The 24,472-nt window shown below is 36.2% G+C and overlaps 1 protein-coding gene across 1 annotated transcript in view; it reads left to right on the top strand.

Moving 5' to 3' along the window:
- Window positions 1-301: 301 nt before the first annotated feature.
- Window positions 302-24,472, top strand: part of MARK3 (microtubule affinity regulating kinase 3) — a 132,189-nt gene continuing 108,018 nt past the window's right edge. The window contains exons 1-2 of the mRNA XM_044664630.1: window positions 302-374; window positions 18,412-18,603. Of these exons, the coding sequence (XP_044520565.1) occupies window positions 324-374; window positions 18,412-18,603 (243 nt within the window). The 5' untranslated portion in view covers window positions 302-323. The remainder of the gene's footprint in view (window positions 375-18,411; window positions 18,604-24,472) is intronic.

Here is a 24,472-nt window from a genome sequence, read left to right on the forward strand (position 1 = left end):
TGTCCAGTCCCAGACCTGGGGGGTGGGGCTGCGAAAGCAGCATGAAGCCCGGAACCTGCCCGGGGAATCGTTGGGCCAAGCCTGGGATCTAGACTACTGTGCGGGGGGAGGGAGAAGGAAGCCACCCTCCCCCATGGTGCCCCTTCAAAACCACTACTGAGACTGACCTGTGGCCACCGGACCGGCGAGGCTTGATTCTTTTTTTGTTGTTGTCATTCCTTGTTTTTTGGGGGTAATTTTTTTGTCTTTTTTTTTTTTTGTTTTTGTTTTGTTTTGTATTTCCTCTCTTTCCATTGTGGGGGAAAAATTAAAAGTGAATTAAAATGTCCACTAGGACTCCTTTGCCTACGGTGATTGAGCGAGACACTGAAAACGTAAGTAGCCACGGTATGGATTGATTCTCCTTTGCAGCAATTCGTTGGTAACATTTGTTTTATCCTGGGAGATGTTTCAAATAATAGTAGTGTCGTTGCTTGAACACCTTTCTTCCAGAAGCTAGAAACAGCTGAGTACATTTTGTCAGCAAATATGAAAACAACTAGTCTGTTAACATTCTCGCGGCTTTCCACAAACACTAGGCGCCTATTGTGTGCAGCAGCGCATTTAACTTGCCAGCTGAATAGCCTTGGGCGGGTGTACTTAAAAGAGTACTAGTTTCGACCTGACTGGAGCCAAATCCCTATTTAAAACCTTTGTCACTTTGAGCAAATCTCAAAACTCTCAAGAGACTCAGTTTCCTTTTTGGTGAATTGGGTTGTAGTACTGGGAGTAGGCATCTATCGTACTGAGTTGTTAGGAGGAAAGTTCTGTGTGTAAACCTTGAAAGGCCCTATACTTTATAAATGAATATTAGGATTCTAGCTTATCTTTGGGACAGATCCAAAGTTATGATGTAGTCTCGGTTCTCACGGAGTTAGTGGGGAGGTAAGAGCTTCTGGGTCCTTTCTAGGCTTTAAATCTGCACACAATGGGCAGTAGTAAAAGCCTAAATTGATCAAAGAGCAAGTTAGTGTAATGTTTTCTTAGAAATTCTTATTTTCATTGACTGGGGATTGTTAGTTAAGTAATACCCACCGATGCTTGGGCTGTGAGAACATATTTTGTGTTCCCTTAGTAGGAGTGCTATTGACTAAAAAAGTCTAAACGTTGCTGTTGTACTAGTTAATATAACTTGTTTGGGTCACCTCGACAGAAGTCAATTCTCTTAAAAAATGTTGCTTTTAAAAACTCATGATCAGTTTGGGTGGTAGTCAGACACCACTAGATGAAAAAAATCTTAATTATCCAGAATACACACACTTAATAAATATAGTTTTTGTCATGTCTTTTTTGAGGGGGTAGGGGAAAATTTTTTTTTATTTTGTCAGTTACTGTGTTTGTGTTCCTTTTAAAGCAGAATTCCTTAACCTAGGGTCCTTGGAACTTCTAAAGATTTTTGTTTGATAACCATTTAAATATAATTGGTTTCCTTTGTAGGCCTGTGTATTTTACACATTTAAAAACATTCGGAGAAGGCCCATAAGTCTCGCCAGACTGCCAGAGGTCAAAAAAATGTTAAGAAACCTTGTTTTAAAGTGATAACTTCCCCTCCCCATAAACATTGGGGTAAATTATATCCAAATGATTGAATTCATATTCAGTTTCTAGGACGGAACTGATTGAATTAATCAGTTAAAATTCTTGGCTGTTAAAATATCAAGTTAAGTAATTATTAGAAACCAAATACTGTACTTAAATTAAAATTTTAATTTTAATAGACCTAAAAGCATTTATTACATGCCTACTACATGCCAGACATGCCAGGTTCTGGAGCTACAAAGACAAATGAAATTGGCCCTGCCCTAAAGGAGTTTAATTCTATTGGGGAAACTATGTAAACAGGTAAATAAATAGACAATGTATACAAAGTAAATAGAAGGTAATTTGGTGAATGGATACAATTGCAGCTGCTGGCATCAGGAAAAACTTCTTGTTGGTGAGGCACTTGAATGGAACTTTGAAATTAGGAATGCTAAAAGGTAGAGTTGAGCATGGAATGCCTTCCAGACATGGAGAACAGTCTGCCAAGGGACCAAGGCTGGAAATGATATGAGGAGCAGCAGATAAGCCAGTTAGGTTGGACAGTAGAATTAGTGAAGGTGAAATAAGTCTTCAAATAGGTTCATGTCAGCCAGTGAAAGGCTTTAACTGCCCAGCAGAAGAGTTTTTATATTTTATTCTTAAGGTAAGAAGGAGCCACTGGCAATTTTTAAGGAGGCTAGTGACTTGGTCACTATTAGCCTATTAATTGGGCAGCTGTTCAGAGGATATATTAGAGATGGGGAAATGACTTGAGGGAGGGAGGTAAATTAGGAAGGTTGTGGTAGGCCAGGTGAAAAGGTAGATGAAGGTCTGAATTTGTACTGAAACTAGGGCAGTGTGAAGGTGGTTGATTTTAGATTACCTTAGGAAAAGATTCCTTAGTCCTCTTAGGTATTCTTCACTTAATTACTACACTGAGCAACTAAATGTTGCCGAGTGGTATCAAATGCCTAAGTTTAATCCCCACACTGCTACTTGTTGGTTGACCATCTGGTGATTTAATCTCTTGTAAAATTTGGGACACAGTATCTCCAGCATATAATTATGTTGACTACTTGGTTAATAACAATAGGTTGTAGTTGGTACAGTAATTATAAATGATATGTTTTACTTAAATGCACTAAAAACAAAACTGAACAATAGAAAAATCTTAAACTTACTGCATTAAATATTTTTTCTTTGAAGAACTTGTCTTTGATTTCTTTTTTTTTTTTTTTTAAACCCTTACCTTCCGTCTTGGAGTCAATACTTTGTATTGGCTCCAAGGCAGAAGAGTAGTAAGGGCTAGGCAATGGGGGTCGAGTGACTTGCCCAGGGTCACACAGCTGGGAAATGTCTTGAGACCAGATTTGAACCTAGGACCTCCCGTCTCTAGGGCTGGCTCTCAATCCACTGAGCTACCTAGCTGACTTCCTTGTCATTGATTTCTGACTTGATTTTTTTCTTGGAATGCTTAGTAGTACGGAGTAATCAAAAGGTTAGTCAGATTTGACTATCTGGAGTGAGGTCAAGAACATAATTCCTCACCTCTAAATTGAAGTTAAAAACAGTAATGTAGCAGATTCCTATCATAGTCTGAGACAGCACGAATATCCAGTGTTCACTACTCAAACATAGATTTCAGTTTGTGAATCTGGATGAGGGAAGAATTTGTATGTTTTAAATTTAAGAACAAATGACTTAGGTTATAAGTAGTTTAGTTTCTAAGTTTAATTCTTTGCCTCCTTTAATTCATCTAACATTTGATGACAGGAGTACACACTCTGTTTTGTAGTCTATCAACAGGTGAAACAAAACTGTCCCTGCTCTTTAGGAATTTTCATTGGATAAGATCCCAGGAAACTCTAAAATACAAGTTGTAATATGGTGTTGCATGCCTAGGAATGGTCCAGAGTAATATGATAGATTCTAGAAAGGTGGAAGGTTACAAGAAAGAGGTAGCTAGCACTTGAGCTGGGCTTTGAAGGGGAAAGTATTTCAGAGATGATATATGAAAAGGCTTAGAGGTCAGGAGAGTATCAGGAAACTGCATGCAATAAGCCTGGAAGGGTAGATAAAGATAGATGTGTGGGGCCAAGGACTTCATAATTTATTCTGTAGGCAATAAAGGAGCACTGAAGACTTTCCTCCATGATGTTTAGAAGACACATAATAAAGATTGTTCTGGCCATTTTTATGCAGGGTGGGAGAATGGAAAGAGGCTAATAAAAAGGCTCTTTAAATAAATCTGTTGAGAATTTGTCGAGAGTCGAGAGAATTTAGAGTTGGAAGAGATCTAAGTGACTGTCTAGGCCAGGAGTTGGCAGTCTATCATCTGAGGTGGCCTGTTGCCTGTTTTAATTTTTTACTTTTTAAAAACCCATACCTTCTGTCTAGAATCTATACTAAGTATTGGTTTCAAGAGGGAAGAGAGATAAGGACTAGGTAATTGGAGTTAAGTGACTTGCCCAAGGTCACACATCTAGGAAGTGTCTGGCCAAATTTGAAACCAGGTCCTCCTGACTTCAGGCATGGCTTTCTATATATTGAGCCACCCAGCTGCCCTCTGTTTTTATTAAAAAAATAAAATACACTTGCATTTTTACTTAAAAATGTAAAACTCATTCTTATAGCTTACAAAAACAGGTGTCAGGGCTGGGCCTGCTTACTTTTTTAAGTCTAGTTATTACTTAGTTACTACTTAGGCTAGTGATTCTCAAACATTTTGACCTTAAGACCTTTTACACTCTTGAAAATTATTAAGAATCTCCAAGGGCTTTTTTATTGGGTTATGTTTGTTAACAGTTACTATATTATAAATTGTCTTAGTTTTATTATGAAAATAGTTTTGACCTCGAGGATCCCTTGAAAGGATCTGGGGGGTATGTGTGGAGGGAGGCAGATCGAAGTTTGAGAAATGATGATCTAGTCCAGTACCCTTATTTAAAGAAAACAGTCCCAGAGATCCCTTCAGGGTCATGCAGATAAGTAAGTAGTAGAACTGGGATTCAAATCTAGCTCCCTTGATCCTTGCACTAGGGTTGTTTGCTTGGGAGGTAGAGGGTAAGGAGATGATTAACAAAAGAGAAATTTTAGAATTTGCAACAATTAAGGTGTTGACTGAAGAATCAAAGGCAATGGAGATTTTTAGCTTGGTTAGTCCTAAGGAAGGTGATGGTTGTCATCAATAAGGGAAAAAAAGGGTGGAAAACAAGTTGTAGAGGTAGAAAATTGACTTTCAGTTTTGGACATGCTGTGTCTGGGCCTTCTTGAACTTTGATTTAACAGTTTATAATTCTGAGAGGGTTAGTAATTTAAGAAATCAAATTCTTCAGGTTTTAAAAGTATCTCTTTGATTTTAAATTAGTCATTTTCAGTCTATTACATATATTATGTACATTCTTTATTGTGTATTCATTATCTTTTTTTACTCCACTAAGTGAGAGTTGTTATATGTTTTTCAGAATTGTTCACCTCAGTTTGTTTATAGTAACTCTTGGCTTGGCTTGTTCAAGAAAGATTTGAAATGTCTCTTACTCCCTGAAGTACATCTCAAAGCCAAAGCTCAAAGCTAAAATTCAAATTCATATTCGACATCAACAATTCCTGTATGCATCTCATGAAGAGATTTAAGTTTTGTTTGCCCTAGTAGTTTAATTTTAAGAAGTCAACAATTATTTTGGCAATTTTGGATGGTTTACTAAAATTAAAGAACTGTAAAAAGTAAGTGACTGTAAAACTATTTTACACTCATTCTTACTTGAACCTCACAACTCAATGAGGTAGGTACTACAGGTATTATTATCCCCATTTTACAGATGAGGAAACAGGCTTCAAGAGGTTAAGTGATTTCCCCATGGTCACACAGCTAGAAAGCATCAGAAGTGGGATTTGAACCCAGGTCTCCTGACTCAAATACATTATCCACTACACTACAAGGTAGATAATTTGTTTTTACTTTTAATAATTGAATATTTTATATCATAAACTGAAAATGTAATATTTCATCATAAATCCCCTTTTAGCTCCCTATTCTGATTTGAATCTCCAATATTAAGCTGATGAGTATGTAGAATTACAAAAAGAATTAGAAGTTTAGCATATAGAAAGAACCTTAGAGAACTTTTAGTCCAATCTCCTCATTTAGCAAATGAGGAAAAAAAATTTAGACCCTTGCCTAAGAGTCATATTACCAAATGATGGTTCAAATTCATACACTTGTAAATCTTTAAACTTCCAGTCCTGAGGTTTTTCCACAAACCCAGCTTGATTTTTAAATTATTTCTTATTAATATAGTTAGGAATGTTCATTTATATATATATAAAAACATAGTTAGAAAACATTAAAAGTAGATCTCATTTAAAGGTTATAGGGGAATGGACCTTATTACTAGATCAAATTAAAAACTCTTACTACTTGCTTTGAGATCTTGGGAATTTTAATGAAACTCTACAAACCAGAAATATTTTTTTAAAACTCAAAGATTACAAGACAAATCTATTATTTTTAAGTGACAGAGATTTAATCCAGATGGATGTGGGAAAAAATAGTATCTTTAGGAAGTTCTATAGATGATATATTTTGCCAGCATAGAAAGTCACCAATTTTTTCTCTCTGTAAGATGGGTAGAATAATATTTAAAATCTAAATGCCTCCAGGGATTGTGAAAAGGACTTCAATGGTTATTTAGTCAGCATAGGATATAATTTCATGGAACTACTTCGGATTAAAAAAATTTTTTTTAACAAAAAAACTGTTTCCCTCTCCCATCTCCCTGTTGGAGGAAAAAAAGGCAAAACAAAACGGTTAAAACATAGTCATCATGAAGCAAAACCAAATTCCCACATTGACTATTCAAAAAATAGTATTTCTCATTCCATCTCCTGAATCCATTAGGCCAGTGGCTTGCTTATCCAGGAGGGGTATTCTGAATGCAAAGAACTTGGAATAGTAAATATTCAATTAATACTTAGTCAATAAACATTTACTGAGCCTTTCCTGTGTGGCAGGTACTATGCTAAACAATGAGGATACAGAGAAAAAGGCAAATGCTGTCAAGAGTCCACAATCTGATCGGGGAGAACATGCAAACAGTCATGTACAAACAAACTATATGCAGGATCAATAGGAAACAGTCAACAGAAGAAAGAATTAAGAGAGATTGGAAAGGCTTTTTGTGGGATATTAGCTAAGACTTGAAAGAAGCCAAGAGGTAGAGATGGGGAGGGAGTGCATTCTATGCATGAAGGAAGACCAGTGAACATATTGAGATTCAAAAGATAGCATCTTAGTTCAGGTAAAACTAGGAAGCCAGGGTCTCTGGATTGAAGAGTATATGGAGAATATAAAGTGAAAGAACACCGGAAAGGTAGGGGGGTGGCAAGGTTTTGAAGGGCTACATATTAACATGATTTTAATTTTTAAAACTTCCCACAATTGTATCACTTCGTATTTACTTTTATTGAAAACTATTCTTTTTTTTAGATTTTGTCATGCTTATAAAACATTGGTCTAAATCCAAGTTCCTTGGGAAATCCTAATTTCTCTACCAGCATCTTGTAAGAACAAGTTTCCAGGGAGCAGCTGGGTAGCCTGCTTGAGAGCCAGGCCATTGAGATAGGAGATCCTAGGTTCAAATGTGGCTTCAGACCCTTCCTAGCTGTGTGACCCTGGACAAGTCCCTTAATCCCATTGCCTAGCCCTTAACCACTCTTTCTGCCTTGGAACCAGTGTGTGGTATTGATTCTTAGGCAGAAGGTAAGGATTTTTTTTTTTTTTTAAACCCTTAACTTAAGGTGGTTTTTTTTATTTTAAACCCTTAACTTAAGGTGGAAGATTGGTAAGGGTAGGCAATGGGGGTCAAGTGACTTGCCCAGGGTCACACAGCTGGGAAGTGTCTGAGGCCGGATTTGAACCTATGACCTCCGGTCTCTAGGCCTGGCTACCCAGCTGCTCCCTAAGTAAGGATTTAAAAAAAAAAAAAATAAAAAGTTTCCATAGAAGAAATACTTAACTCCCATTTACTTCATACATTCTGGCAAAACCTGAGAATAAACCAGGTTTTGAGGTTCTATCTAGACTATAAGTACAGAAGGATTCCACAACAGAATTTGAAACCTTTCTTTCTCCTTATTCATACCTCCTCCTAAACAAATCTTCCTAGAAATGCTTATAAGTCATAGTACCAGATATATTTGATGTTTGGAGATAGGAGAAGCACTGTGTTACAGGAAAAAGATTTGAAGTCAGAAAGACAAAGATTTGAATCTTTGCTTTCCTGTTCCCATCCGCATAACTTTGGGCAAGTCACTTCCCCTCTCTAGTCCTCTTGTTTCCTCATTTCTAATGAGGAAGTTGTATTAGATTATCTCCAAAATCCTATACCACTTAAAACTCGATGGTTCTATGGTTTCATCACTAGGAACAGCTTGCTTGTGAAACATATTCTGTGATTTTAGGTAATAGCCAGGGAAGCTTATTCTTATTGGTAGAACTGGGAGAAAAGCAAGTCACAAGTGTCCTTATATTACTTTTACTTAGGTAATGATCTGAATATTCTTAAGGGAATATGAGATTCTTTTCAAGATATCTTAGAAACTGCTTTGTTTAGGGTTAGCATTCTAAATAGTCATTGAGTTAAGCTTTGAGTCTCCAGCAATATTTGGAGTTGTTTGCTTGAAGGGCCTGTGTTTTAAGTGATTTTTTTCCCTTCTTCTCAGTAATAGTAATTGAGCCATAGGATTATGGAATTATAGACTCTAAAACAGTGATGGGCAACCTTTTGAGCTTGGTGTGTCAAAATTCTCCAAAAAACAGAGCATAACTTGGGTGGTGTGTCACTTCGAGAAAAAAGCCATAATTTTGTGATATTTATAATTTAAATAACAAAAATGTGTAATTGTAATATATAACTGTATTAAATAAACCAAAATAGGTAAATGAATATAGGGGTAGAATTGTCATCTATAGTGCACAGAGTGTCTACACATACTACAGCAAATGTTTTGTCCTCAGCATGCGGCCCCGTACTTCTCTGTATGCGGCCGCATGTCATCGAAAATGGCTATGGATGTCAGTGCTGACACGCATGTCATAGGTTTGCCATTGCCGCTCTAGAACTAGAAGAAACCTGAGAGATTCTCATTTTATAGAATATGCTGATGCTTAACGAGGTTTGTGACTTGGCCAGGATCACATGGATAATGAAGTATATATTTATACATTGTTTCTTGGTTCCTTTTTTTTTTCTTAACTATTTTGTATTAAAATGACAACCTGAATTCAGAATGGACTAAATGCTAGTAGATTGAGTATTTTTCATATTTTGAAGTTTACTGTATAGAAACCAAGCCTTCATCTTTGACTTCATGAATACCATGCTTCAAATGAGATATAGTGGAAGCTTGGTTGTCCCAAATGATTCTGTTAAAATCCTTATTGATGAGAATTTTTTAATATTAAATTTGTAATTATGAACCATATTTTAAAATACAGGGGATTTTTTGTTTTTACTAAATCTTCTATTCTGCCTTTGTTTTTCCTATTAAATTAAAATCGTGGATAGGAATAAATTTGAAACCATAGAACAGGAAGGGTTTTCCAGATATCAGCCTGTCTTCATCCTCTGCCCTTAAAACTTTTAGACAAAATAATACTTGAAATCTCAGTCAATCTCTGGAAACTGTTACAGTTAAAAGTATTCTCCCCCTCTCTTTGTACTTGTTTCCCTTCCTGCTCAACTCTTTTTCACTGTTTTAGGCCTGTTAGTAGTAGGCAAGTCTTATCCAGTCTATACTGGGTGGGATTAAAAAGATTGCTGGCCCAAAAAAAGTATTATCCATATAGTCAAAATGTATCAAGAATTTTTTACTTTCCTTAGTGTGGAAACCTCCTCTGTCTATGTAGCGGCATCCCATTTATAGCTTACATAAATCTTAGAGAGATTATAGTGATCACATTGTTATTAAGTGATAGATCCAAAGTGTAAAGATTCACTGACAGAAACTGTTGGGAAAAATAGACCCATTACTCACATTTTATACCAAGATAATCTCCAAATAGCTATACGGTTTAGATATTTTAAAAGGTTATATATTTTAAAAGTTGCATCTTTCAGATTTATGGATAGGGGAAAAGTTCAAGACTAACAAAATGGAAAAATACCCCTCCAAAAAATTTTATGTGAAATTTGGGAGGAAACCAGGTGGGGGGTGGGGGAGGTTCTCATATCCAAGATAAATAAGGAACTGCTTCAGGTGTATAAGACAGAGCCATTCTCCAATAGATTAATGGTGAAAGGATGTGAAGAGGCAGTTTTCTAAGGAAGAAATCCAAGGTATTAAAAACCATAAAGGTGGGGAATACTCATAATCACTAATAGAAGAGGATAAATTAAAGCAGCTTTATAGTTCTTCCTCAGTCTGGCAAAAGATGACAAAATAGAAAATTGACAATTGTTGGAGGAGCTGTGGGGAAAACAAGTAGATAAGTACATTCTTTTGTAAATCTCTCAATTGGTCCCACCATTTCTGGAAAGTAATTTGGCACCACACTCACACAGAGTTCCCAAACTGAAAATTCCATTTGCTCCTGTAGCATTACTACTACTAAATTTTTATCCAAAAGAAATTAGAGGAGAAGAATTTATATGCACGAAAATTGGAAACTTAAGGGACTGTCCTATTGGGGAATTAATAATTAAATTGTGGCATATGAAGGAAATAGAATATGATTGTACTATAAGAAATAATGAAATAGACAATTTCTGAAGAAACTGGGAAGACCTCTGTGAACAGAACAAACCAAGAAAAACTAAAAACAATTTACACTGTGGTAACAGCATTATAAAGAAAAATAACTTTAAAAGACTAGAACTTGATCAATGCAGTGATAAACCATGAAGCCAAAAGAAGGAAGATTAAGCATGCAACTCATTTTCTTATGGAGAGGTGATGAACTTAAAATCTAGAAAGAAACACACCTATTTAGACATGGCTAATATGAATACTTGTTTTACTGGATTAGGTAGGTATGTATTGAGGGATTTTGTGAGTTGAAGAAAACTGGTTTGACTGGTATGTCTTCAGACCCCCAGGATGCATGCAAGTCCTAGAGATTGGACGTTACCCCCCTCCCTCCTTTTGCTGTTAAAAAGTTACATTCCTGTGAACGTGTTCCTCGTCCTTCCTTATTGGTCAGTTTAGAAAATATTCTCATTTCATTAGTCTTGTTTTTACTGTTATCTTCCTCTGTCATGCTCCTTTGTCCAAAACTACTTAAAGTTTGATCCCTAATTGACTCTGGGTTACAGAGGGCAAATAGTCATGAGCAGGTGCTACCATTCAATTTCAGGCAATGGACACTGTATACTAAGTCGCATCTGTTTTCCTCTTACCCTTGTGAGTATAAAGTTTTGTTAACTCTGTCTGGCTCTGTTGCTCTTCACCCAAACTATCCTACTTACTTAATTGAGGGAAAGTGGGAAATTAGAGGGAACTTGTTACTTGGAAGATTTTAAAAACAAAAAAAATTAGCTAACAAACTAGTTAGTAGTAAACCTATTTGGGACAGTTCCATGGTTTCCTCCAGTAATATAGAAATTGGAGCATAGAAGTGATGGGGGGCTGGGACGGTAAAAGGAAGAACAAGTTAAGTCTTTAAAGACAGGAAAATGAAGGCTCAGCTTGAGTATTGGATTAGAAAAAAACTATCCAAAAAGCATCTATTTATGCACAACGTGTTATACTAGACACTGAATATACAAAGATTTTTTTTTCAAGCCTGTAAACACATAGTAATCATAACTATGAATGTGAATAGGATCAATTCACCCATAAAATGGAAGAGGATTAGCAGAGTGGATTAAAAGTCAGAATCTCACAGTATGTAAACTACAAGAAACATTTAAAGCAGGAAGACAACAAACAGAATAAAAGTAAAGAAAGGGCTGGAGCAGAATCTATTATGCTTTTTTCAAAGTTAAAAAAAAACAGCAGTAGTAATTATGATCTCAGACAAAACAAAAGTGAAGATTGACTTAATTAAAAGAGTTAAGGAAGGAAATTACATATTGATAAAAGGAAACGTAAGTAATAAGATAATATCAATAAAAATTTTGTTTACAAAAAGCTTATTCAAGTTGTATGTGTTTGGGATGACAGTGGAGAATAGAGGGACTAGAAACCATATTGAAGACAAAAAGATTGAGCAAAAGTGAGACATAGAAACAGATGGAAGAACTAAAGATTATGGTTAAAAAGAAGGGGGGGATTTTATAATCCAAATCATGGAGGTGGCTGTGAGATCCAAGGAAAGAGCAACCTTTGGGTAGCAGAATTTAAGTGAAGATCAGGGGACATGAAAGTTGAGGAAATCTAGGGTCATTGAGAGAATAAGAGCATGTATATTGAAGTTTTTAAGAATGAGGAAAGGGGTCAAGTTGGAGAGATTGAGAGCCCTGTATTAAATTCCTTGAGAAGAGGAGTGGAGTATGTTTCTTTTGGGGGTATGGGGAGGAGAATTTGTTTCCACCAAAAGTATTTAGGGTGAACAATGATAGCAGAAGAAGAGTTTGGAAATAGCTCTCTTGGAGAAAGAAAAATATATTTACTCTTCGTGTTTAGGTTTATGGTAAGGACAGTAGCTTGCTCTGAAAAGATTCAGGCTTATTTGAAGTGATGGAATTGGAAATTTTGTGGGATCAAATATGGGTGCAATATAAAAGGCTATGTGAATGATAAGGATAGGGAAGAATGTTGACTAGTAGACAGAGGGGAAGAGAATAGAATCTTTGCATTGGCAGATGGCAAGTCTTGAATTCTTCAGGAGTAAGAGGAACAAAAGATTATCAAATATGGAAAGAACCAATTGATCAGGGGACTTCCTCTCTAGGGTTCTGTAATAATTAAGCTTTGTGTTGATGTAGTGATCATAGAAGGTGACAGTACGTTTATTACTCCAGATAATAGGGAATTCATGAAGGGTATATGCAGTGGGTGAAGGTGTCAGGAATTTTTGGCCAGTAATCTGTATCAGTAGTAATTGGGTCTCTTGGGAAAGACTGAATTCCCACTCAGAATGAGCTCTTATGGCCTCATTCTAAGGTGATGAGAAAAAAGTTTCAGAAGGTATTCCAATGTTGAGCAAACAGCTAACTCCTGATCTCTTGACTCACTGAAGTATAGGATCTTTAGTACCTTTGGGATTCTGAGACTGGGGAATCTCATGTATATGAAGATTTTGCCAATTTATAATGCTTTTCTGAGGTTCTAAGTTGCTGGCTACCCTAATTTAAGGAATGAATATGTGTTGATCAGGACATTAGGAGACATTAGGAGAGTCATTCTAATTCATGTAGGTCTTAGGGTGTACATCATTCCTTTTCTCAAAAAAACAAACATAATGGCTTACTTTAGGTATATGGAATAAAATCCAAATGTCTATCTGCCATCCAAGACTTATGATTTGGATGCATCTTAGCCTGATTATTCCTCTTCAGCTACTTAAACCTAACTGGACTATTTGTTTTGAAAACGTCTCAAACTCCATAACCAGATTGGGCAATGGCCTAGAGTGCTAGGCTTGGAGTTAAGAAGACTTGAGTTCAAATTCAGCCTCAGAAACTTATTGGCTGTGAGATCCTAGTCAAGTCACTTAATCTCTATCTGCCTGTTACTTCAACTATAAAATGGAGACAATAGTAGTACCTACTTTGCAGTTATAAGGATCAAATGAGATAATATTTATAAAATCCCTAAACACAGGGCCTGGCCTATAGTAGACACTTAATAAATTCCTGTTCCTTTCCCTGCCCCACTTGTCTTTTCTCATGATTTTCACTTACAGTATTTCCTTCGTAATTACCCCTACCATCGGCTGTCTTACTACCCATCCTTTTAAGATCTAGCTTAAATGTGATGTCTCCTATTATAATACAGTATATATAGTTATGATTATATATACATATTACATGTGATTTTTTTTTTCTTTCCCTGAGATTTTCTTGAGTACCTCACCTCCCACCCCCTAGAGCAGGGGTCGGCAGCCTTTTTGGCCATGAGAGCCATAAACGCCACATTTTTTAAAATGTAATTTCATGAGAGCCGTACAGTGCTCACAGTGCGCGCTCCTGTAACAGTGCCCTCAAAAGAGCCAGATATGGCTTGAGAGCTATACGTTGCTGACCCCTGCCCTAGAGGAATAATAGAATATAAAGTTGGAAGGTGGCTATCTAGTTGAACCCATACTCAAAAGACCATTCCTTTCTATTCTCCAACTACATGTGGCAAAAGAGCCACTCTGAAGATTTCTAATGAGGGGGAACTACTTCTCAAAGTAGCCCATTCTACTTAGGGACTGCACTAATTGTTAAGAAATTCTATTGGCCTCAAGCCTAAGTTTATTTTTCTACAACTTCTGGCCTTCCTGCTGGGATTGGCATTTAGCAGTGTGCTTAGTAAATATTGATTATTTGACTTCTTACTAGAGAAATAACAAGTTTTATCCATCTTGCTCTCTATCCCCATCTTCTCCAGACTAACATTCCCCTGTTCCTTCAATTGCTCCCAGTATGATATGGACTGACGGGGACTGAAGGGCATTCAATTCATTTCTAGTCTTCTGGGTGAAGACTTCCTTTGCATTTTCTAGCTTATTAGTATTGTTCCTAGTGTTGATGTCCAGACTTTTTGACTTTACATAATATTTTTCCCTCTCTTTATATTATTTCACCGTACCATATTTTATAATGTATTTATGTCCTGATCTTATATTCAAATGTAAAATCTTTTGAGTTCTTGGGCAGAATTATATATGAAAATTTTTGTATCCCCTGTGGAGCTCTATGATAGATGTTCATTGTTGATATTTCTTGAAAGAATGTGACTTGTCATTAACTTTTCCTTAACACCTATGTTTATTTTTATATTTGAGAAAAGTTTGAGCATTTTCTACTTTAACAACATTTGATTCCATTGTATTTTCAGTTGAGCTATATGGCAGATAGGTAGTTATACCTGCTAGGTCTGTTGTTTTAATTAGTCGATACATTTAAGGAGAAGGGTTAAGTACTGCCACAATTTTTTATTTAATTCCTTGACTTACTTTGATTATCTACTGTATGGAAAAATGGGCTGATTTGATGAATAGAATGAGCTAGGAAGACCAGGCTTTTAAGGTCTTCCTGATTGTATCCTAGGCAAGTCACTTATACCCTAAGAGTGCCTTAGACAGCTCTGTAAGAAGTAAATTGAAAAGAAGTTGCTGACATTCATTGGTAGAGGTGTTTCTTCATTGAGAATTCTTCTATGTTGGGAAAATCACATGTCTAGTCCCTATATCTTATCCTTGTTTACTTTGTATCCAAACTATTGTGAGGAGGTTACTTTGCTTCAAAAAAGAATGATGTAAAATGGCAAATAGGGAGTTGATGTCCAAGAAAAGTTAATGAGTTGCTTTTGATGAATTCAAGCCAACCTGACCCATATGAACTACCTCCTAAAATATTAAAAGAATTCGCAAATGAAATTTTTGAGTCACTATCAATGGCATTTGAAAGATTTTATATATACACACCTACATAGATATATACAATATGAAATATATAATACATATAAGTACTTTGTAAACCTTACAGTCCTATATAAATGTCAGCTTTTTTATTCCACATTTTTATTATTTTTGGAGTCTGGAAAAGTGTTGCAATACTGTACCACCAATTTGTGAGCATGGATAACTGGGAGAATGGTAGTGGTACTCTTAATAGGCGATTAAGAAGAAAGTAAGGTTTGAGAGAAAAAGATGACGAGTTCAGTTTTGGATCTGTTGGGTCTAATATGTCTATAGAACATCCAATTTCAGATGTTTATTAGGCAGTTGGAGAAGAGGATCTGGAGGTTTAGAATGTTTAGGGCTCAGTAGATAAATAGATGTGAGAATTGTGAGCATAGAAATGTTAGTTGAATTCACGGAAGCTTATGAGATCAAATGATCTTAAGTATAAAGAGAGAAGGCGGCTCAGGATATATAGTGCCATAATCACTGTCTTCAGCTCTAACAATTCTGTGAGGATTAGTGAGAGTACAGTGTCCCACTTTTCTGCCCTTATCATTGGCAGTTAATATTGGTAGAGATGGCAGATACCCTCTTGGCAAGGTTAAAAGACCTTAGCGTTAAAATTTTAGTATAGGAGGCAGCTGGGTGGCTCAGTGGATTGAGAAGCCAGGTCTAGAGATGGGAGGTCCTAGGTTCAAATCAGGTCCCAGACACTTCCCAGCTGTGTGACCCTGGGCAAGTCATTTAACCCCCATTGCCTACCCTTACCACTCTTCTGCCTTGGAGCCATTATACAGTATTGACTCCAAGACAGAAGGTAAGGGTTTAAAAAAAAAAATTCAGTATAAGCATTTACATCTTGGAAAATATTACCAATCAGGCTATGATTTGTTATTTTTTGATTGTTTGCATACTATCATGACTCCTAATATGTTCATTAGAATGATTCTGGGGGTGCATACTCCACAAAATCCCATTCCACACAAAGTATTGGAAATAATGTTCATGTAGTTCAAACTTCAGGTCATGAAAAGGCACATTTTTCCCTCCGAGATCTGACTGTTAAACATTTACCAAGCCATTCCTAGATTATTTCCCTCCTTTATGTCTGCAGATACAGCTATTGGTCTGGGGATGGGGAGGTGGAAGGGGACACTTCAAGGGTCCTTACTAGCTTGAGTTCATATTCAGTCTATACCAACATGGATATGTTGAAACCATGGTAGAATTGGACTGTATGATGTGTATAAATGTGATTTCTTTTCCTCCCCAGTCTGTATCCTTTTGGAATAATTGAGATTGCTCTCTGTTTATTTTTCTAGGAAAAACTGAGCTGCAAATTCAAATTTTAAATGACCTTGAATCTTAAAACAAATTGCTTGTATTCTCTAAAATAGAAGAGTAAACTTGTTTTACCTAAAATTGAGTGTTGTTATTTGTGTACCCTATTTTTAAGAAATTATGATGTGTAAAAAGATTGAATTTACGGAATAAATGGGGATATAAAGAAGACCAAAAAACAGCCCCTATTGTCAAGGAATTTGCATTCTAATGGCGAGAAACAACATACAAATAGCAGTGGACAAAGGTTCTATTGGGGATAAATTGGATAAAATCAATATAGGGGAGGCTGTAGCATTAAGGAGAATCAAGAAGACTTGTCAAAGGTGGGATTCTGTTACAAACTGAAATCAGGAGGCAGAGACAAGGAGGGAGAAAATTTGGAAAACAGACAACTAGTGAATTTCATGGGTCTGGAGCTGTATAGTGACTTGAATGTAGAATAGCAAGGATATCAGTATCACCGAATCATAGATTATGTGAGGTTAAGTATGTGAATTAAATTTAAAAAGACTGGAAATTAGGAAGAAGCTAGATTATGAAGGGCTTTGGATGTCCGAGAATTTCATACAATATCCCAGAAGTCTAAGTGTAGTTTTAATCTTAAAATTAGAAGTGGTAGAAGGCCAGTGGAGTTTATCGAATAAAGAAGAAGGGATGACTTGGTCAGATGAATAGCAAAGTGGAGAATGAATTAGAATCTATGGGGAATGGATTGGGCAAAGGTTGAACAGAGACCTGAGAAAGACAGGGATGGGCAGTGAGATCAGAGAAAGAAATTCACCTGAGCTGGACCTTTAAGATATATTTCAGTAGCTATAGGTATGAGGAAAAGGGTGGAGAAAGTATTGGTCATGACTGGGTTTATTTTGGATCATAATAGGGCAAGAGAGATTTTCCTCAGAGACTTAAGAATTAGAAGTAAAAAGGCACTTAAGGTGTGTCCTTGCACAGTTGTCTTGAAAAGGGGATATAGAGGTCATAGGGAAGAGACTAGTTAGACAGATTTGGGGCCACTCTTTAGTACTATTGATCCAGGACATCTCAGAGAAGAGAAAAGTTTAGAAAATGCTTTGTATGATAGCCTTGGAGGAAGTGGTAAGGAGAGACATATAAAGGCTATTTAGACCTTAAAAGTTGTGTTTAAAAATGAGTGCTTATAACTTGGGTAATTATTTAAATTAGATGCTTATGTAATGCTAGTGATCTTTTAAGTTATACTGTGTAAGTGTTTGTAAGTATACCTTTTGAATGTTAGTGTAGTAGAAATTGGACAGGACTTTAATTTTAGGAAACTTTTACTCTAGTTCTATATAACTTGGTTACTAAATTGTTTTTCACTTTGAGCAAAATCACTTATCTCCTACCTATAATTTACTCATCTGTCAAATGAAGATAGCACCTGTCTACAGTGTAACACCTATTCCACATAGATTTATTGTGAAGATCAACTATAACTATGCAAAAAATACTTTAGAAGGGTTCTGCAAACCTAATTCCTTGTTATTGATATTTTTAAGAGAGTCATATATATTTTTCTCAACTCTTATCTTCTGTCTTAGAACCAATACTAAGTATGGTTCTAAGGCAGAAGAACAGTAAGGACTAGGCAGTTGAGGTTAAGTGACTTGCCAAGGGTCACACAGCTAGGAAGTGTTTGAGGTCAGATTTGAACCTGGGACTTCCTATCTCCAGGCACGGCTCTGTTCACTGGGCCACCTAGCTGCTCCAATCCCCTATATTTCTAGTTTTCCAAATATTCATTCTTTTCCTCTTAAATTTAAAATGGGAAGATGCAATAAAATGGACAAATATTCCTAGAAGTTCATGATACAGGTTAAAATTAATTTTAATTTATAAGCAATAATCTTATTTCTTCAACCAGAGACTTTTAAAATTGGTTAAATACCTCGTGTTCTTTTATTTCCTTATTCTTGTGTATATTGTTATTATTTTAGCACACATCTCATGGAGATGGACGTCAAGAAGTTATCTCTCGAACTGGGCGCTCTGGAGCTCGCTGTAGAAACTCTGTAGCTTCCTGTGCAGATGAACAACCCCATATTGGAAACTACAGACTTCTGAAAACAATTGGCAAGGGAAATTTTGCCAAAGTGAAACTGGCAAGACATATCCTTACAGGCAGAGAAGTAAGTACTGATTGTTATACTTTTGATGCAAAAAAAAGTTCAAAGGTAGCTCATATATATGTTTATAAAAAAACAAAAATGTCTATAAACACCTGCGTTTGTTAAAAATATTTAGTATGCAGTTCATCAGAAGTGACTCGTTTTTCTGCGTGTTCATTAGTATCCTTAAAATTATTTTAAACTAGAATATTCAAATAAAAGGCGTTTAAATGTCATTGATTATATATTTTCTTATCTCGTGACATTTTGACTTCAGTTTTGCAAATTATATCTCCTAGAAATTTAGTCAACTCTCACAGTCTTCTTTCTGAGGTTTATTGACCTAGGAGAAAGGTAGAACCACAGGGTTAGTTAGATTGGAGTTTACTTTTATTTGTTTCTGAGCCCTAAGCTTCAGATACTAATAATTCATAATTAGTTGTACAGAATAAACTTACTAAAACAATCCAACTGGAGTTTGACATTAAGAAAATGGTAAAACATGTATTTTTTCCCTCTTAACCCTTTAATAAAATTTAGTTTATTGATACCTTTTGGTTTTATAACAATCATATCAAACTTCTACCCTTTGTTTGCTTTTCTCTCCCACCTTGACCTTACCTTGTGACAAAAAAAACCCAACAAAATAAGCATAAACACATGATAGTGAACACATATGATGGTGTACATAATACACTGTCCTTGTAGTCTCCTGCCTCCCTTCCATGAGTGGAAGGTTATGTTTCATTAAAGCATCTGTTTTCTAGGACATTCATTGCTTTTTTAGTTAGCTTCTTTTTAAAGATCTTTTCAGGGACAATTGTGGTAGTCATTATATATACTGTTCTCTTGGTTTTGAGTATTTTGTTCTGCATCAAATCATGAAGATCTTCCCACGTCTTTGAATCCTCTTTTATCATTTTTATTGCATGCTAACATGTTTTCAACCATTTCTCAATTGATGAACTATCTTCTTTGTTTCTAGTTCTTGTTTATCACAGAAACACACTGATATGAATATTTTGGCATATTTAGAATCATTCCTTCTGTCTTTATCTTCCTTGAGGTATATACCCTCTAGTGAGGTCAGTGGTTCAAAAGGAGTGAACAATTTTATCAATATTTATCTAATTCCAAATTGATATCCATATTAGTTCATAGTTCCATAGTATGTTGCCATGTCTGTTTTTCTCACAACCTTTCCAACATCAACCGTCTGTTTCTTGTTATCTTTGCCAATTTACATGGAGTAAGGTATTGGTGGTTTAAATTGGTGGTTCATTTATAGTTTTCAATGCCTTTTTTTTTTAAACCTTTAAACCTTCTGTCTTAGAATCAATACTAAGTATTGATTCCAAGGCAGAATAATAAGAGCTAGGCAGTGGGGGTTAAGTGACTTGCCCAGTTTCACACAGCTTGGGAGTGTCTGAGGTCACATTTGAATCCAGGACCTCCTGTCTCTGGGTCTGGCTTTCAATCCACTGAGTCATCTAGCTGCCTCCTTACACCATTATCCAGTTAACCACTAATAACAATTAACCATTTTTCAATCAACTTTTAAGCCTTGTTGATTTTACTTCCCTGTATCTTTCACATTAATTTTCTCTTCATCCACAGGACTAACACCCTAGTTTAGGCACTTATTACTTGTCATTTGGAATATTGCAATAGCCTCTGATTTGCCTTCCTGTCTCACAGTTCTTCCTTCTCCAGCTCCTCCTCCACACAGTTGCTAACTTCATAGTTCTGAAGCAAGCTAGTGGCTTCCTATTACTTCTAGAATTAAATATAAACTTATACATTATATATTTAACACTTTTCACAACTCACGTTCCCAATTACCTTTTTATGCTAGTTGTACATCACACTCTATCACATACATTTATGATCTAGCCAAACTATCCTACTTAATATTCCCTGACATCACTCCCTGGCTTTGCCCAGACTGGTCATCCATGCTTGAAATATACTCCCTCCTTATTTCTACCACTTAGAATCCCTAGTTTCTTTAAAAGCTCAGCTCAAATACTATTTTCTAGAGAGGTCTTTTCGAATCCTCCTATTAATAGTCTCTCCACAAATAATCTTATTTTTATTTTGTATATCAGTATACATAAAATAAATATAAAATAACAGTGTAGATGTTGTTTCCCATGATAAATTGTAAGTTTCTGAGGAAAGGGACTGTTCTCTTTTTATTGTTGTATTCTAGCACCTTGCACCAGGCCTGGCGTGTATGTAATAGACTCTTACTAAATGCTTAGTGCAGCGGTGAAGTAACTTAGGTAGTGTCACAAATGTAGTAACAGAGTCAGAATTTGAACTCAGGTACTCTGACTCTGAAGTCATCAGTCTTTCCATTGTATTATGCTTTGGTTTTTGAGTAATTAAAAAAAAATCCTAACAATGGTGCTAGAGAACAGATAATGTTCCCTTTTCAGAGGCGATATCTGGGGCAGTGAAGGCAGAATATTAGGAAGCTAGTTAGAAAAGCTCATAGAATATGGAGTCAGGAAGGAAGACTTGGGTTCAAATCCTGCCTCAGATACTTATTAGCTATATGATTTTGGGCAAATCACTTCTGTCAGTCTCAGTTTCTTTGACTATGAAATGGAGATAATTATAGCACCTACATCACAGATTTATTATGAGGCTCAAATTAAGTAACATGTAAAGTATTAAAGAGCTTTAAAAGATTGTAAGAAGAGCTATATAAATGCTATCATCATTATGACATACATTAACAGAAAAGTCACATATCAGTTATTTGTGCTTAACTGTTTTCTTTGTTCGAAGAGAAGATTCAGTTCCCAGAATGAAGATATAATGGGACATCCAGTCACTATTATGATTTAAAAACATAAGATATTATTAATATATTTTTAAACCTTTCTATCTTCCATCTTAGAATCAATACTGTGTATTGGTTCTAGGACAGAAGAGGGGGGCTAAGTGACTTGCCCAGTATCTCCTATCTCTAATCTGATTCTTTTTTTTTTTTTTTTTTTAATTTTTTTTTTTTAAACCCTTAACTTCTGTGTATTGACTTATAGGTGGAAGAGTGGTAAGGGTAGGCAATGGGGGTCAAGTGACTTGCCCAGGGTCACACAGCTGGGAAGTGTCTGAGGCCAGATTTGAACCTAGGACCTCCAGTCTCTAGGCCTGGCTCTCAATCCACTGAGCTACCCAGCTGCCCCCTAATCTGATTCTTATCCATTGAACCACCTAACTGCCCCCAATACAACTTTTTAAAAAAACCCACTCAGGTGATTATGACTTAGCTGATTGAGGGCCTTGATTCATTCTGATCTAGTTTTTTATAACAGAGTCCTTATATTGTATTATTACTCTAATTTCTCCTGGTAATATTGAGGTCATATGAAGACCTTTAATAGTCAGTAATCTTAAGAGCCAGGCCCAGAGATGGGAGATCCCTGATTCATATCTAGCCTCAGATACTTCCTAGATGTGTGACCCTGAGTAAGTCATTTAACTGCAATTGTATAGCCTTGGATAATAAGAGGAACCCAATGCCCTGTCTGCTTGTGGTTGTAGAAGAATTTAACATATTTTCTATAGAGGTGTATTATCCCTTGGTAGTAATGTAACAAAGTTTTGCACTTGAAGTCAGAAAAGCCTGACTTTAGATGAAAGTGGTAATTTTTTTATATTAATATGGTCTTTTATATTTATTGTTTTCCTTATTGAGCCTATAGATTGAACTTGGCCAAGGGGTTTTTTCTTTTAAAAGGATGTTCAAATTCTGAATGACAAGAATACATAAGAAGGTTATTAAAGCTTTCAAGATAAAGGCATGGTGCTAGAGAATTGACAGTGAAATGAATCACTAAATAAGATAATGGAGGAAAAAAAAGGGAACTGGGATAGAAATTTGGAGAATACCTATGCTTAAAGAGCATAAGTTAACCCAGCAAAGAAGACTGAGACAAGAAGACAGAAATGTCATGCAGTGAAGAAAGGAGAATGATCAGAAGTATGAGTGTTAAGCATTGTCAAACCTTCAGAGAAGTTAAAAGAAGAATAAAGATTAGAGCTACTGGGTAGCACAGCAGCTAGTCACCAGACCTGAAATCTAGCCTCTTTTTAGCTGCATGACATTGGGCAAGTCACTTAACCCCAGTTGCCTAGCTGTCTTAGAATGCATACTAAGACAAAAGATAAGGGTTATTAATAATAATAAAGACTATTGTGGAGTACAATTTCAAAACCATGAATATTTAAAGGCTTGAATTTAATGAGGAAGTGAAGTCAATGATTCTTTCTAGGGATTTGACAAAGAGGAAACAAGAACAGTTGCTTACAGGACAAGTGAAGTTTTGTTTTTAAGATGGAGAAGACTAAACATATTTGTAGAGAGTAATAAAGGAATCTATAGGAAAGGAGATATTGAAGATCAAATAGAGCAGGCTCTTGAGGGGAGAGGATCAAAAGCAAAACAGATTAGTAGATTAGTTCGATAAAATACAGAGGCAAATGAGCACATAGTATTTTAGAAAACCAAACATCCCTGCTATTGGGATAAGAACTTGTAAGAATATAAAAATTTAGGATTTTATGCTAATATGAAAGTTCTAAATAATATTATGGTTGCCGATTTAAGAATATTAAAGCTTAAGTCAAAAAGAGGTGTTAAGAGTGAAAGTGGAGAAATGTAAGAAGAGGGTAGCAAAATATCTAGCTTATCACCCTAAGTGTTGCTCCAGTGTCTAGCTCAGCCCTGGCACAACTCAGTAACCTTCAGCCAGAGGACCAGGTGGTGTCTTCAGCAAGAGTTCCACCAGTGCAGCCTCCACCAGGAAAGGAAGACCTTTCCAGAACCAGTCTCTCCAGAAGCCAAGAAAGGTAGGCCAGCTACTCACCCAAGCAAGCCAGTGCAGGCTTCAGGGAAAGAGTCTCCTCCTTCAGTTCAGCTTACCAATGCAGTCTTCCAAGAAGAAGTCCAAAAACGAAGTCCCAAAGGCTAAGTTCTCCAAAGAATTAGTCCAAAGGAGAAGTCCTTCAGACAGGAAGTTCAGGACTTTTTATAGACCTTTTTCCATAGCACTTCCTGTCCCTTCCTCCACTTTACAGGAACCAAATGCAGACTTTCAGTTTACTTAGCACTACTCAAGGGGGTTGGCAGTAGCCTTTGGAGGTGTGAGCTTACTCTAACAAGTGACTCCTGAATTCTCTTGCTTAGTGTTAAGTAGGGGTGCAGTAAGTTTTTTGTTTGTTTGTTTTGTTTGTTTTTAACCATAACACATTTTACTAGGACAAAACTTCTTAAAGTGTAGTTTATGGTCAGATTCCAGGGCTTCTGTAAGCTCATTTTTTCTTAACATTTTTTAAAAGTTTATTTAATTAATTGATTTAGAATATTTTCCTATAGTTACATGAATCATGTTCTTTCCCTCCCGTAGCCAATGAACAATCCCACTGCGTTTTACATGTGTCATTGATCAAGACCTATTTCCATATTATTAGTATTTGCACTAGGGTGATTGTTTAGAGTCTGCATCCCCAATCATATCCCCATCAACCCATGTGATCAAGCAGTTGTTTTTCTTCTGCATTTTGACCTCCACAGTTCTTTCTCTGGATGTAGATAGTGTTCTTTCTCATAAGTCCCTCAGAATTGTCTTAGATCATTGCATTGCTGCTAGTAGAGAAGTCTATTATATTCGATTGTGCCACAGTGTATCAGTCTCTGTGTATAAGGTTCTCCTGGTTCTGCTCCTTACACTCTGCATAAATTCCTAGAGGTCGTTCAGTTCACATGGAATTCATCCAGTTCATTATTCCTTTTAGCACAATAGTATTCCATCACCAACAGATACCACAGTTTGTTCAGCTATTCCCCAATTGAAGGGCATCCCCTCATTTTTCATTT

Source organism: Gracilinanus agilis, chromosome 2, assembly GCF_016433145.1.
Source record: "Gracilinanus agilis isolate LMUSP501 chromosome 2, AgileGrace, whole genome shotgun sequence".
NCBI classification, from domain to species: Eukaryota; Metazoa; Chordata; class Mammalia; order Didelphimorphia; family Didelphidae; genus Gracilinanus; species Gracilinanus agilis.